At 54.5% G+C, this 15,109-nt stretch overlaps 1 protein-coding gene across 4 annotated transcripts in view; it reads left to right on the top strand.

The window, feature by feature from the left end:
- The first annotated feature begins 845 nt into the window (after window positions 1-845).
- SETDB1 (SET domain bifurcated histone lysine methyltransferase 1) overlaps window positions 846-15,109 on the top strand; it is a 25,956-nt gene continuing 11,692 nt past the window's right edge. For 2 of the 4 annotated variants that reach the window (XM_069878617.1, XM_069878616.1), the window contains exons 1-13: window positions 846-919; window positions 1,951-2,355; window positions 4,194-4,410; window positions 4,721-4,893; window positions 5,377-5,414; window positions 5,514-5,613; window positions 6,023-6,190; window positions 6,817-7,015; window positions 9,517-9,590; window positions 9,950-10,140; window positions 11,385-11,514; window positions 12,726-12,864; window positions 13,211-13,711. In XM_069878617.1, the coding sequence (XP_069734718.1) occupies window positions 4,199-4,410; window positions 4,721-4,893; window positions 5,377-5,414; window positions 5,514-5,613; window positions 6,023-6,190; window positions 6,817-7,015; window positions 9,517-9,590; window positions 9,950-10,140; window positions 11,385-11,514; window positions 12,726-12,864; window positions 13,211-13,711 (1,925 nt within the window). In that variant the 5' untranslated portion in view covers window positions 846-919; window positions 1,951-2,355; window positions 4,194-4,198. The other 2 variants (XM_069878619.1, XM_069878618.1) reach the window with 2 other exon arrangements.

The following is a 15,109-nucleotide window of genomic DNA, read 5'->3' as shown; positions in this document are numbered from 1 at the left end:
AGAGCTTCTCATTGCCCTCAGCACCCCATAACCCCCTCAGAGCTCCCCATCGCCCTCAGTACCCCATTACCCCTCAGAGCTCCCCATCACTCTCAGCACCCCATTATCCCCTCAGAGCTCCCCAATGCCCTCAGCACCCCATTATCCCCTCAGAGCTCCCCATCGCTCTCAGCACCCCATTACCCCTCAGAGCTCCCCATCACTCTCAGCACCCCATTAACCCCTCAGAGCTCCCCATCGCTCTCAGCACCCCATTACCCCTCAGAGCTCCCCATCACTCTCAGCACCCCATTATCCCCTCAGAGCTCCCCACTGCCCTCAGCACCCCATAACCCCCTCAGAGCTCCCCATTGCCCTCAGCACCCCATAACCCCCTCAGAGCTCCCCATCACCCTCAGCACCCCATTACCCCTCAGAGCTCCCCATTACCCCCCCAGCACCCTCAGAGCTCCCCATTGCCCTCAGCACCCTATTACCCCTCCCAGCACCCCCTCAGCACCCCATTACTCCCCCCCCCCGCATCCACAGAGTTCCTCATCATCCTCAGAGCCCCCATTTCCCACCCAGCACCCTCCAAGCTCCCCAATGTTCCCCAAGACGACCCCCCCCACCCCAGCTTCCCAACGCTCCCCCAGGCAGTACCACTGCGCTCCGCAAGGGGGCGCTGAGCCTTTTAAAAGGCTTTGGCCACGCCCCCAACGTTCATTGGCTGGAGCCGCGCTGCCTCCCCGCCCCCCGGCGCGCGCTCATTGGCTGGAATAACGCCGACAGCCCCGCCCCGCCTTGTGCGCATGCGCAGAGCCGCTGCGCCGGGCGGGGGCGTTACCGGAAGTGGCTGGGGGCAGGTTCCGGTTAGCGCCCCCCCCTCCTCTTCCTGCTCTTCTCCGGCAAGGGAGGTCGTGGCGGGTCCGGGGTCTCGGTGAGTGCGGCCGGGCGGGGGGGCTGTGAGGGGAACCGAGGGGTTGGGGGCACTGGGGGATAGCGGGGAGGAGGCAGCGGGGGTTGGGGGACTGTGGGGTAGGGGGAATTGGTGGTATGTGAGAGGTAGGGGGGCCCGCGAGGGGTAGAAGGGGCTGTGGGGTAGGGGGGCCTGTGGGGCAGGGGGAGTTTGGGGTCTGTGTGGGGTAGAGGGGCTGTGGGCCAGGGAGAATTGGGGGTCTGGGGGGGGTAGGGGGCTGTGAGGGGGTTGGGGGGCTGTGGGGTAGGGGGAGTTTGGGGTTCTGTGAGGGGTAGGGGTCATCTGGGGCCTGTGAGGGGTAGGGGGGCTGTGGGGCAGGGGATATTAGGGGGCTGTGAGGTTTGGGGGGCTGTGGGGCAGGGGAAATTGGGGTTCTGTGAGGGGTAGGGGTCATTTGGAGCCTGTGAGGGGTATGAGGGGCTGTGGGGCAGGGGGAATTGGCAGCAGTGAGGGGTAGAAGGGCTGTGGGGCAGGGGAAATTGGGGGTCTGTGAGGGGTAGAGAGGCTGTGGGGCAGGGGGAGTTGGGAGTCTGTGGAGTAGAGGGGCTGTGGGGCAGGGGGAGTTTGGGGTCTGTGAGGGGTAGGGGGGCTGTGGGGCAGGGGGAGTTTGGGGTCTGTGAGGGGTAGGGGGGCTGTGGGGCAGGGGGAATTGGGGGCCTATGAGGGGTAGAGGGGCTGTGGGGTAGGGGGAATTGGGGGTCTGTGAGGGGTAGGGGGGCTGTGGGGCAGGGGGAATTGGGGGTCTGTGAGGGGTAGGGGGGCTGTGGGGCAGGGGGAATTGGGGGTCTGTGAGGGGTAGGGGCGGCTGTGAGGCAGGAAGAATTGGACTGGGTGGGCAGAAGGGGCTGTGGGGCAAGAGGAATTGATCTGGGGGGGAAGAGGGGACTGTGAGAGAATTTAGGGAGTCTGTGAGTGTCACAGAAAATCCGGAGCTAATATAAAACCTCTTTAGTTACCAGGATGTGTATTAAGAAGGTGGCATTCTTTTGCAGTGCTGGACGCACGGGCAGTCGTTCCAAGCCATTCCTGCATGCCGAACCTCTCAACCAATTCTTTATCTATTAAAAACATTTATTCATCAGAACCTCTGGAATAATCACACCCATTATTTACACTCCCAGGACTAATGGTAATGCGCCTCCTCCTCCTTGCACATGCCCAGTTATTCAAGGCAGGAATCTTCGAGGGTCCTGGGTGTCTTCAAAATCCTTGATTGCCATTCTCCAGCTGAAAGTTCTTTTGAAGACTCCACATGTGGCCTGCAAACCAGGGCGTCTCTCCCTCTAACTGCTGCTGCTGACAAACTAAACGAGGCTCCACTGGCTCCGCGTCTCACAAGAGCCATTTGCTCTCAACTTGTTTTGTTTGAAGACTTCAGCTCAAGCGTCTGGCACCCTGTAAGTGAATGGATCCTGACAGCTTCCACCTTACTGGCACGCTGTGAGGGAGCTCGAAAAGCAAATTTAAAGTCAAAATAATCAAATCCTACAATGCGGGGAGGCTGGGAGGGCACGGGGGGCACTGTGAGGAGCAGGGGGACAGCGGGAGCTGTGGGGCAGTGAGGAGCAAGCGTCAGGTGATATTTGGGTCAGGAGGGGGCTGAAGGGCAGGGAGGATAGGGGAATTCTGAGATGAGGAGTGGGCACAGAGGGGCAGGCAGAGTTGGAGGGGCTGCATTACTGAAAATTGGGAATATAAGTTAAAGTTGCAGTGCTACAGACTAGAAGAAGTCTGGCTGGAAAGCTGCCTGGAAGAGAAGGACCTGGGGGTGTTGGTTGAACAGGAGCCAGCAGGGGCCCAGGTGGCCAAGAAGGCCAAGGGCATCTTGGCTTGGATCAGACACAGTGTGGCCAGCAGGGCCAGGGAGGTTCTTCTCCCTCTGGCCTCAGCCCTGGGGAGACCGCTCCTCAAATCCTGGGGTCAGTTGTGGGCCCCTCCCCACAAGAAGGATGTTGAGGCTCTGGAGCGAGTCCAGAGAAGAGCAACGAAGCTGGGGAGGGGGCTGGAGAAGAAGAGGAGCGGCTGAGAGAGCTGGGGGGGTTTAGCCTGGAGAAGAGGAGGCTGAGGGGAGACCTCATTGCTCTCTGCAACTCCCTGAGAGGAGGTTGTGGAGAGGAGGGAGCTGGGCTCTTCTCCCAAGGGCCAGGGGACAGGACGAGAGGGAATGGCCTCAAGCTCCTCCAGGGGAGGGTCAGGCTGGACATTAGGAAAAAATTTTTCGAAGAAAAGGTCATTGGTCCCTGGCAGAAGCTGCCCAGGGAGGGGGTTGAGTCCCCTTCCCTGGAGGGGTTTAAGGGCCGGGTGGACGAGGTGCTGAGGGACATGCGTTAGTGATTGATGGGAATGGTTGGACTCGATGATCCAGTGGGTCTCTTCCAACCTGGTGATTCTATGAATTCCTTAGTACCAATGTGTGTATTAAGAAGCTGGTGTTCCTTTACAGCGCTGGATGCTCAGCGATCGTTCCAAGCCACTCATTTATGCTGGCTGAGAGAGTTGAGGTTGTTCAGCCTGGAGAAGAGAAGGCTCTGAGGAGACTTTAGAGAGACTTTCCAGTATCTGAAGGGGCTACAAGAAAGCTGAGAAGGGACTTGTTTACAAAGGCTTGGAGCGATAGGACTAGGGGGAAGGTCTATAAATTGGGGAGGGGCAGATTTAGACTGGACATAAGGAGGAATTTCTTCATGGGGGGAACAGGTTGCCTGGAGAGGTTGTGGTTGCCCCATCCCTGGAGGGGTTCAAAGCCAGGTTGGATGGGGCTTGGAGCCCCTGATCCCGTGGGAGGTGTCCCTGCTCATGGCAGGAGTGGGACTGGATGGGCTTTGGGGTCCACCCAAACCATTCTGTGATTCTGTGCTCCTTAAACGCCCCAGGGACGGGAGGGTGGGGGCTTCTGTGGGAAAGGTAGCATGAGGTTCTCCTCCCCGGGAACTGCTCTGCAGGTTTTGCAGAGGAGAAGATGCTGAGAGGGTGAAGAGGAGCCTCTGGTGGGTTTGGAGAGCCTGTGCAGAGATCAAAGGAGATGTCAGGAACTCTTGTTTGTCCTGGGAGGCTCTGGCTCCATAGTTTTTTTAAATCTCAGTGATTTTTAGCTCCCTCTGTTGTCATCTTCGCACCATGTGTAACATATTCTTCCTGATTAACTTTCAAAAAGTGGAGTTGATGCTCTTGCAAGTGCTGTGCTGCAGCAGCAGGGTCACACCGGCTTCTCATGTCTTTGTGGTGTCATCTGCAGCAGAAATGGATTCCCAGGAGATCAAGGAGCTGCAGGAGGAAGTGATGGAGGAGCTGGGAATCTCCATGGAGGAGCTCCAGGAAATCATCAACAAAGAGCTGGAGAAGTTTGAGTGCGTGAAGCAGAGGAAGCAGCAGCTGGAGGAGCTGGAGAAATGTGTGAAACAGAAGGAAGAAGAGGTGGCTCGCGTTGACCGGCTCTTTGATGACGCTTCAAGGTGAGCGTGATCCAAATCCCAGCCACGTGTTGGAATTGGGGTTCGGAGAAGAAGATGGGGAGCTGGGCCGGCAGAGCCCCATGTTGTGAGTGCTGACGCTGTGATTCCCCATTGTTTTGTTAGCGTGTGGCTATTGAGGGATAATTAAAATTATTCCCCCATGGCTTTTAATCCTTCTCAGGAACGCTCTCCCCTCATCGTGGCTGTATTTAACTCCCCGGCAGCTCCTGGTTCTTGCTGTGGTGTCATGGGATGCACAGCTGGGCTCACCTTGCCTTTTCCTGTCTCTGCCTTTCTTTTTTTTCTCCAGAGCCATTGAGAAATGCGAGCACTTGGTGATAGATCTGTACTCCAAGCTGGGCCTGCAGTATCGCGAGAGCAGTTCCGAGGACGAGGAGGGGGCTGCCAAAGCCATGGAAGTGATCGAGATCCCAGACGAGGATGACGATGATGTCATGAGCGTTGATTTGAGCTGGAAGACCAGTTCAGTATCTCATTGTGGACTAAGGGGAGGGATGGAGATCTGAGTGTGCCCCGAAGGAGGATAGGAGCAAGGGGGATTAGAGTAAGGACATCGTAAAGTTAGGCATAAGCTGTGCTGGTCTGTGAGCAGGAGAGGATCAGGGAGGCAGGGCCGTCGGCTTCTCTGAGGGACATCATCGCTTGCAGTCTCTGCCAGGGCCCATAACTATTGTGTGGTTCCTGAAATCCCAAACTGGGACCTTTCCCTTTTCCCACCTGCCTGATTATGGTCCCCATGAAATGCTGGCCGTGCATGGACTTTGCCTTGTGCAGCACAGCGTGCGTCTGGCTCAGTAAAAACCCTGCTTGTGTGGATTTCTTGACAGGTACGAAGAGGCTTTGGAAGGGACGCTTTCCTCTGGTCACCCAGCTTTTGGTGGCACTTAGGGCGGATTTCTTCCTCCCTAAAATGTTTTAAACCACTTCTTTTCTCTCTCAATGCAGGTGATGGCAGTCGCAGAACTGCAAAGGATCAGACCCCGGTGAGTTGGTGCCTCGAAGTGGGATTTGGCCAGAACAGATAGGATGTCGTTGTATTCGGTGCAAAAACCTTCTTCCTATTTTCTTCGTCTTCCTCTCAGCTGCGGGAAGCCATGGCTGCCATGAGAAGGTCTGCCCAGGATGTTCAGAAATTCATGGATGCCGTGAACAAGAGAACAAACGCACGGGACACACAAAGAGGTGAGTGAGAGCTTCCTGGAGCTGGCAACGTGTGTGCCCTTAGCCTGGTCTCGTCAGAGTCTCAACACACATCGATTTTATTCCAGAGAAAGAAAATAACTCTTCTGTTTCCCTGCTGGAAAGACCCGTTAGGGTATATTGATTCCCAAGTCCTATTTCTTTTTAAGCCCTTTCCAAAAGCAAAGCTAAGTGGTGCTGTTCCCCTAATGTGAAAGCTCTTTATTGATGTTTAAGCCCCACCCTCTGCCTACTCCATCCAGTAAAACTGAGGTGCTTTAGGCTCCCTGAGGAAAAGCAAAGCTAAAGAATGCCTCCTGTCTCTGCTCAAACGGACGTTCCTCCAGTTGCCCACAGAAGAGAGGGAGTCTTTGGGCAATCCCGACTTATTCTCTGGTTGTTCCTTGCGCAGAGGCACAGAGCCTTCAGGGAGCTCCTAGCACAGCCCAGCCCGCTGGCCCTGCGGCTCCTGGGAGTGACCTCAGCAGCGATGGTGATCTGAGCGTTGGCATGAGGATCCTGGGTAAAAAGAGAAGCAAAACGTGGCACAAAGGGACTCTCATCGCAATCCGGACGGTTGGTACGTCCCGTGCGTGGCGCTCGCGGCTTTCACTGAGCTCTGGGTGGGGAGCACGGGGCTGTCTGGGAAGAGCTGTGAAAGCAGCACAAATCCACTGTGATGTTTTACCTTCCAAATTCGTTCTGGAAGGCTTTCAAATATCTTGGATCAGAATGCTGTATGGTGTTGGACTTCATGGGTGAAATCGTGTGTGGGCTTTTCCGTGTCTTAGAGTCAGGGAATCATTGGAGTTGGAAAAGGCCTCCAAGCTCAACCGTCAGCCCAACCCCACTGCGGGACTGACCCCTGTCCCCAAGTGCCACGGCCACACAGTTTTTGAACCCCCTCCAGGATGGGGACTCCCCCACTGCCCTGGGCAGCGTGACAGCCCTTTCCATGAAGGAATCTTTCCCCATATCCAACCTAAACCTCTCCTGGCACAACTAGAGGCTGGTTCCTCTCATCCTGTCCCTTGTTTCTTGGGAGCAGAGCCCGACCCCCGCCTGGCTCCAACCTCCTTTCTGGGAGCTGCGCAGAGCGATGAGGTCTCCTCTCAGCCTCCCCTTCTCCAGACTAAACAGCCCTACTGCTCCCTGAACCCCTGCGCTCTGGTGAAACGTCTTCTAATGTGTTGAAATGTCTTTCAGGCACTGGGAAGAAGTACAAAGTGAAGTTTGATAAAGGGAAGAGTTTGCTTTCTGGCAATCACATCGCTTACGACTATCACCCCTCACCTGAGAAACACTATGTGGGCAGCAGGGTTGTGGCGAAATACAAAGATGGGGATCGGGTCTGGCTGTACGCCGGCATCGTGGCCGAAACCCCTAACATCAAGAATAAAGACAGGTATGAATTCTCCTCCACAGCCACACACCCCCCCTTTTTTTAGTTTTATTTGATTGTTTTGGTTTTAGGGAAAATGGGAAAGGAACAAAGGTCAACCATATCCTGAGCTGCATCAAAAAGAAGTGCGGCCGGCAGGGTGAGGGAGGTGATTCTGCCCCTCTGTTCCTCCCTTGTGAGACCTCTGCTGGAATATTGTGTCCAGTTCTGGAATCCTCAACGTAAGAAGGAGGTGGAGCTGTTGAAGTGAGTCCAGAGGAGGCTACAAAGATGATCAGAGGGCTGGAGAACCTCCTGTATGAGGACAGGCTGAGAGAGCTGGGATTTTTCAGCCTGGAAAGGAGAAGGCTCCAAGGAGAACTTATAGTGACCTTCCAGTACCTGAAGGGGCTACAAGAAAGCTGGGGAGGGGCTGTTTGCAAAGGCTTGGAGTGATTGTGCTAGTGGGAAGGGCTGGAAATTGGGGAGGGGCAGATTTAGACTGGACTTGAGGAGGAAATTATTCACACTGAGGGTGGTGAGGAACAGGAACAGGTTGCCCAGAGCAGTGGTGGCTGCCCCAACCCTGGAGGTGTGGAAGGCCAGGTTGGATGAGGCCTTGGGCAGCCTGATCCAGCAGGGGGGTTGGAATTAGTTGATCTTTAAGGTCCCTTCTAACTCAAACCGTTCTATGATTCTGTGAACAGAGGCGTGTTTGTAGATTTGCTGTTGTGAGAGCTAAATTCTATCCTGCCCTTTCCATGGCCGTAGGTGGGAATAGCGTTTCTTTAGTCTCTTATCTCTGATAGCGCTGGGTGGAGCCTGCGCTCTGTTACTCATGGCCCTGAGGCAGGAATTATATCTGGTAACTCATTCACATTATTGCACCACTGGGAGGCTGCGCTGCTCGAGGCGTCAAGCGCGCTGCTGGGAAATCCGAGGCCTGGGAGCATCTCGTGCCAGCGGGTTTGCCAAAGCACTTCAGGAGAAGAAAGGGCAGGTCTAGAGCGACTTGATAATGAGGGGCAGGGTTTTTTCCACGCTGTGGTTGAGGCTTGTGGTCTTTTTGAAGAGATTTGTAAAGGTTATAATCGCCCTGTTCGTTTCAAATGTGGATCTGGATGAATGCCTGGTTGCATCAGGTTCTATCTGATCCATGTTTAATGACTGCAAATGAGCTGTCTTCATTAGTCAGGGTGCAGATTTGCTCGTCCTGGCTAGGCTGGCCGTGGTGTCGGTCTCTCATAAAGCAACCTTTACCTGTCTCAGTCTCCTGAATCTCTCACGCAACACGAAGGGTGTGCCGTACCCAGCCTTGCGGGTGTCCCCCTCCCAACTTCTGGTCCCCCGAAGGCGATGAAAACTTTCTGCTCGGCTCCTGGCTGCTGACAGCCAGGGGAGAGACTGGAGAGACGTGGATTTGATGGGTGGGCCATTTGATGGATAAGAAGTTGGCTGGTTGGTCACACTCAAGGAGTTATGATCAGTGGCCCCGTGTCCAAGTGGAGGCCGGTGATAAGTTGGGCTCTGCAGGCATCAGGATTTGGATTGGTGTCATTTAACGTCTTGGTCGCAGATGTGGACGGTGGGATTGAGGGTGCCCTCAGCAAGTGTGTGATGTGGTTGATGTGCTGGAGGGAATGGCTGCTATCCAGAGGGACCTGGACAGACTGGAGAGGGGGAGCCGTGTGAACCTCATGAAGTTCAGCAAGGCCAAGCGCAAGGTCTTGCTCCGGGGTCAGGGCAATCCCAAGCACAAATCCAGACTGGATAGAGAATGGATAACATGGGAGCAGCCTTGAGGAGAAGGACTTGGGGTGCTGGTGTGTGAGAAGCTTCACATGAGCCAGCAGTGTGGGCTCACAGCCCAGAAACCAACAATGTCCTGCGCTGCATTCAAAGCCGTGGGACCTGCAGGGAGGGAGGGGATTCTGCCCCTCTGCTCCAGTCTGTGAGACCCACCTGGAGCCTGTGTCCAGTTCTGGAGTCCTCAGCCCAGGAAGGACCTGGATCTCCTGGAGCGAGCCCAGAGGAGGCCAGGGAGATGATCTGAGGGCTGGAGAACCTCCTGTACGAGGCCAGGCTGTGAGAGTTGAGGTTGTTCAGCCTGGAGAAGAGAAGGCTCTGGGGAGACCTTAGAGCAGCTTCCAGTGCTGAAAGGGGCTCCAGGAAAGCTGGGGAGGGGCTCTGTATCAGGGAGTCCAGAGGGAGGACTAGGGGGACAGTTTTGAGCTGCAAGAGGGGAGATTGAGATGAGATTTTGAGGAGAAATGTTTTGCTGTGAGGTTTGGGAGGCCCTGGTCCTGGTTGCCCAGAGCAGTGGTGGCTGCCCCATCCCTGGAGGGGTTCAAGGCCAGGTTGGATGGGGCTTGGAGCCCCTGATGCCGTGGGAGGTGTCCCTGCCCATGGCAGGGGTGGGTCTGGATGGGCTTTGAGGTCGCTTCCAACCCAAACCATCCCATGATTTAATGCAGAGCTGCGTTTTATTCTGCTGCATTTCTAATTCCAACGCTGCCGTTCTGCAGGTTCCTGATCTTCTTTGACGATGGCTACGCTTCATATGTCAAGGAGTGGGAGCTCTACCCAGTCTGCCGGCCACGTGAGTGATCTCTGTCCCAACTCTGAGATGATACAGAGATGCTTGGGGTGGATGCAGGAGCCTGGGCTCAAAGGATGGGAACAAACTACATGTCCCCTCTGGTGCTGTGTCTGTAGTCGTTTGCCTGTGAAGCTGGAGGGAGTTGTGGTTTCTTCCTGTCACAGAGTTTGCTGTGACACCTCGTGCTCTTGCGTTAACGTGGCTGGATGCCCTGCTGCTGAAAATCCAGCCACTTGGGATTGCTGCTTGTTCTTACGTAAAAACCCATCTGGGTTCTTTTTGAAAAAAAGAATTATGGGTTCTCTTTGTAAGAAACTTTCCCCCTCTTCCCCCTTCCCCATCCATCCCTTTCCAAACAGTGCAAAAGACCTGGGAAGACATCGATGACGTCTCCTCTCGTGATTTCATCAAGGAGTACATCACGGCCTACCCCAACCGCCCCATGGTGCTGCTGAAGACCGGCCAGCTGATCAAAACGGAGTGGGAAGGGACCTGGTGGAAATCCAGAGTGGAAGAAGTAGATGGCAGTCTGGTCAAAATCCTTTTCCTGGTAGGGCAACTTACCTTCTCCCATCAGAAGGGGAAGGTGGGCTTCGGCTTGAGGTGGGGGGAGCTGATCAAGCCCAGTTTTCTCTCTGATGGCAGGGGCTGGAGAACAGGCCTTATGAAGAACGGCTGAGAGAGCTGGGGGTGTTTAGCCTGAAGAAGAGGAGGCTGAGGGGAGACCTCATTGCTCTCTCCAACTACCTGAAAGGAGGTTGTGGAGAGGAGGGAGCTGGGCTCTTCTCCCAAGTGACAGGGGACAGGACGAGAGGGAATGGCCTCAAGCTCCACCAGGGGAGGGTCAGGCTGGACATTAGGAAAAAATATTTCTTGGAAAGGGTGATTGGGCAGTGTCCGAGGCTGCCCAGGGAGGGGGTTGAGTCCCCTTCCCTGGAGGGGTTTAAGGGCCGGGTGGACGAGGTGCTGAGGGACATGGGTTAGTGATTGCTGGGAATGGTTGGACTCGATGATCCAGTGGGTCTCCTCCAACCTGATGATTCTGTGAAGTTCCTGGGGTGAGGAGGTTTTGGTAGATAGACCATCCATTTCTGCTGAGTGTCCATGGGAAGGTGACTCTTGTTTGCATGAGGAGTGCTTCAAAAGCCTTTTAAAGCATTTTACACATCAAACTTTAAAGCTGTAGACAAGTGAGAAACAAAAACCATCATCTGCAGATGTGTTCTGTCCTGCTTCCTCTCTTGGTGGAAACACCTACCCCAGTTTTCTGTACACATGCAAGTGCCATCTGGAGAAGCAGGAGAGAAACTGAGCAGAAGCTGTGATGTTCTGCTTATTCAGATGTCATAGACTGCAGAGACGGAGCAGAGATCCTCAGTTCCCTTTCCACCCAGATAAGTGTGAGCGGCTGGGGAGACGTTGTGCCCTTGCAAGTTCAACCTCCCTGTGGCGGAGCAGACTGAGTTTGTGCTGAGGAGCTTGCTGCTCTCCTGCGGGAATCTGGTTTCTGCCACATCGCCTCGTTAGATGTTGGGCTGAGAATAGAACCGTGTTTGGAGTCTGGGTTCTTATTACAAACTCTCTTTCTAGATCTGGTTTGCATTCAGTGTTTCCTGGGATATGGTAGGTTATGGCTTTTGTCCTCTCTTGGCTGCCTGACTTTTCAAGAGCCTTCAGGTCTACATTTTGCCTCCTTCCCATCCCGTTCCGCTCCCTGTTGTCTCCCAGGCCTGTATTCTGCCTCTGGAAGCTCTTGCCAGAGGCGCTGCGAGTGTTGCTTTCTCCTTGCTGCAGGATGACAAACGCTCAGAGTGGATTTACCGGGGTTCCACGCGCCTTGAGCCCATGTACAGCATGAAAACTTCCACAGCTTCCACCCAAGAGAAGAAGCAAAGTGGACAAGCAAGGACTCGTCCTAACGTTGGTGTGTGGCATCTTCCCCTTTAACTGGTATCCGGGAATGGTGGGTCGGCAGGGTTGGATTGGGCTTGGGGTTGCTTTTGGTGTTTTTTTTTTTTTAGCAAAACTACCTGGAGATGTAAGATTTACAGTGGGCTTTTTTTTCTCCTGACATAAAGATGCTGCAAAATCAGACTGCAGGTGTTTGAAGCAGCTAGAATGTATTTGGGGTGATGGGCTGTGACACAGCTCACCCAGTGGCCTGGTATTGATTGCAAATGCTCCTTCTTGAGTTGCCTTCAGGAACTAAATCAATATTTTGTCGCTAGTGCAACAGCTTTTGCACCCTTAGTGAGTTTGCAGGTGACACTAAGCTGGGTGGAAGCTGGATCTGCTGGATGGCAGGGAGGCTTCCAAGGGATCTGAACAGGCTGGATCCATGGGCTGAGAGCAACGGCAGGAGGGTTAACGAGGCCAAATGGCGGGTCCTGCTCTTGGGGCACAACAACCCTGAGCAGCTCCAGCCTAGGAGAAGGCTGGCTGGAAACTGCCTGGAGGAGAAGGACCTGGGGGGGTTGGTTGAACAGGAGCCAGCAGGGGCCCAGGGGGCCAAGAAGGCCAAGGGCATCTTGGCTTGGATCAGACCCGGCGTGGCCAGCAGGGCCAGGGAGGTTCTTCTCCCTCTGGACTCGGCCCTGGGGAGACCGCTCCTCGAATCCTGGGGTCAGTTGTGGGCCCCTCCCCACAAGAAGGATGTTGAGGCTCTGGAGCGAGTGCAGAGAAGAGCAAGGAAGCTGGGGAGGGGGCTGGAGAAGAAGAGGAGCGGCTGAGAGAGCTGGGGGGGTTTAGCCTGGAGAAGAGGAGGCTGAGGGGAGACCTCATTGCTCTCTGCAACTCCCTGAGAGGAGGTTGTGGAGAGGAGGGAGCTGGGCTCTTCTCCCAAGGGACGGGGGACAGGACGAGAGGGAATGGCCTCAAGCTCCACCAGGGGAGGGTCAGGCTGGACATTAGGAAAAAATATTTCACAGAAAGGGTGATTGGGCACTGGAACAGCCCAGGGAGGGGGTTGAGTCCCCTTCCCTGGAGGGGTTTAAGGGCTGGGTGGACGAGGTGCTGAGGGACATGGGTTAGTGATTGATGGGAATGGTTGGACTCGATGATCCGGTGGGTCCTTTCCAACCTGGAGATTCTGTGACTTTTCTTGTTGATGCTTTGCTTTTCCTCCATCCCCACCAGGTGCTGTCAGGAGCAAAGGGCCCGTAGTCCAATACACGCAAGATTTATCGGGTGCTGGCACCCAGTACAAGCCTTTGGAGCAAATGCAGGTGGCCTCGCTGGCAGCACAGCCCGTTTCTCCGCAGCCTGGTGAGATGGAGTAAGTACTGGAGTCAGTTCTCCGCTTCTACCGCTGCCTCCTCTGCCTTTTGTCTCCAGTACTCAGCTCTTTCAGGCACCACCCTTTCCGCGTAGAGGAATCCTCAGGTTTCCTCCATGACTGGGCTTGTTTCCTGGTTACACAAAGCAGTTTTAGTCATGTTGCTGGGGAAAACTAGGGAGCAAGGCTGCTGGATGAGTGTTCGGGGGCGGGAGAGCTGACAGCCCAGCACCCTGAGCCAGATGTTTACTCAGGGCTAAAGCTTCGCACTTATTGTATTTCCAACTTAGAACATTTGCTCCTTCTCTTCTGAAAATCTGAATTGCTCCCTCGTGTCACGATCCAGGCGCTGGCCCCTGGCTGCCTTGTATCCCTCCACTTGGACTGACCTGCTCGCAGACCTCAATGACTTACAAGGCACCGAGAACTCGGGATCCCTGGTTGGTCTGGGTGGTCACGGCCCAAACCCGATAGAGCTAAACCACGGCCAAGTCGCACACGTGCCTCCTGCCGCCCCGGGCCCAAGTGGGACGTTCTTGGAGGCGCAAACCAGTGCTGAAGGAGGCCTGGATGAAGGAGGAACCCAGCCTCGTGATGAAGGGAGTATTTTGGAGAACACTGGGGCACCTGAGCGTGTGCTCCAGGACTTTAATAACTTCCAAGGGGAGAGAGATGCTGTCCCCGTTCATTTTTGTCACCACTGTGGATTTCCTATCCGAGTTTATGGACGCCTGGCCCCCTGCCAGCACGTCTTCTGCTGCGACTGCGCCGTGCTGCATGGGCAGAAGGGAACGAGGAGGTGTCCCAGCTGTATGGAACCCGTGCAGCAAGTGAATCTTTACACTCCGTAGGTGGAATAGTGTCTAAGAAACCCTGCCTGCCCCCAGCTCCCTCCTTCAGGAGAGGGTTCCTCTCCACGTTCCAGTGCAATAGGACCCTGGATGTGGGAGCCAACTTGGAAATGCTCTTTCTGTGCCGTTCTGATCAAGACTTGAGAATCGAAGCCATAATGGCCTTGTTCCTCATCTTTTTCGTAACTGAGAAGAGAGGCTGATGCTGACAGAGCTTGCTGCAGCGTGAGGAACGCGGCACTGGCTCCTCCACTGTTGGCTGAAGGCCCCACCTGTGAGCAGGAGAAGAGCTGAGCGGTTGCCCTCGCACCAGGGCACCTGGAGCTGCTGGGGGTGTGGGAAGGATGTGCAGTGGCACAAAGATGACAATGCAGTCTTCTTGGCTGCCAGATTGCTCCTTTTCTATTTAACGGTCCTTGCAGCGGCTACCAGAAATGGGGTTTTTATCTCCCCACAGAGCCTTTGACTTCAGGTCTTGTTTTCAGATCTAATACAAGCAGACACTAACCGTGAACTGCTTACACCTCGTTTTGAACCGTGGCTGAAGGCAACGTGCTATATCCATGTCCCCACTGTCCCGACAGATGCTGTTTGGTTAAAACCACATTGGGTTTAGATTATAAAAATAAGGAGAGTGGTTTCTTCCCTCTGGTGTTTGTTTACTCCGAGGAAGGCCTCGTTCTCTTCCCTCTCTTGTCTCGCTTTCATTTTGTTCCACGGGAGCTGCTCCCAGCCGTTTCACGCTGCTTAAAGCCCATGAACAGAAGCTTTTTTTTCTCTTGCACTTGGATTTTGAAATGTGTGTCAACACCTTGTTTTTAAGGCAGATGTTTGCTGAAATGGCCACTCCCTCCTGCTCTCCCTGCTCCTCCCTTTCTGCCCTGATAACTTAACTGTCTCTATCCACTTCTGGGAAAAACAGAGGCTGGTTTGGGGTGGTTTTCTCTTTAATGGGTGGAAATGGATTGAAACCCTCCACTGCTGTTTCCTCACAGGGTGAGGCTGGTGTCCTCAAGGTGCTTCCCACCTTTCCGATGGGTTTTGGGCTGCAGAGTTGGCTTGGAGCCCCGGGTGACGTTTCCATCAGGGATGTTATTGCATTCCCTCGTACAATTTTATCTTCTGCCTTGGTACAGACAAGAGAATCCTCTGTATGACTTTTTCCTCCCATTGCTCAGCGCTGTTGCTCCAACTGAGCCTTTGGAAGCTCTTCTGCTATTGCAGGGGTTTCTTCATGTTCTGGTTTGTCCGGCTTCCTAAATGAAGGCCCTGGGAATCCTCATTACGCTCCCTCACTCCGCATAAACAGCAGGTTGTTGGGTTTAAGTGTAGCAACATTTTGTTGGGGTTGTTGCAAGATCGTTGTAGCGCAAGGAATCAGACATTTTCATGCT

The sequence above is a fragment of the Phaenicophaeus curvirostris genome, chromosome 29, assembly GCF_032191515.1.
Source record: "Phaenicophaeus curvirostris isolate KB17595 chromosome 29, BPBGC_Pcur_1.0, whole genome shotgun sequence".
Lineage (NCBI taxonomy): Eukaryota > Metazoa > Chordata > Aves > Cuculiformes > Cuculidae > Phaenicophaeus > Phaenicophaeus curvirostris.
The sequence above is the reverse complement of the archived record's forward strand: the minus strand, read 5'-3'. Positions and strand labels throughout refer to the sequence as shown.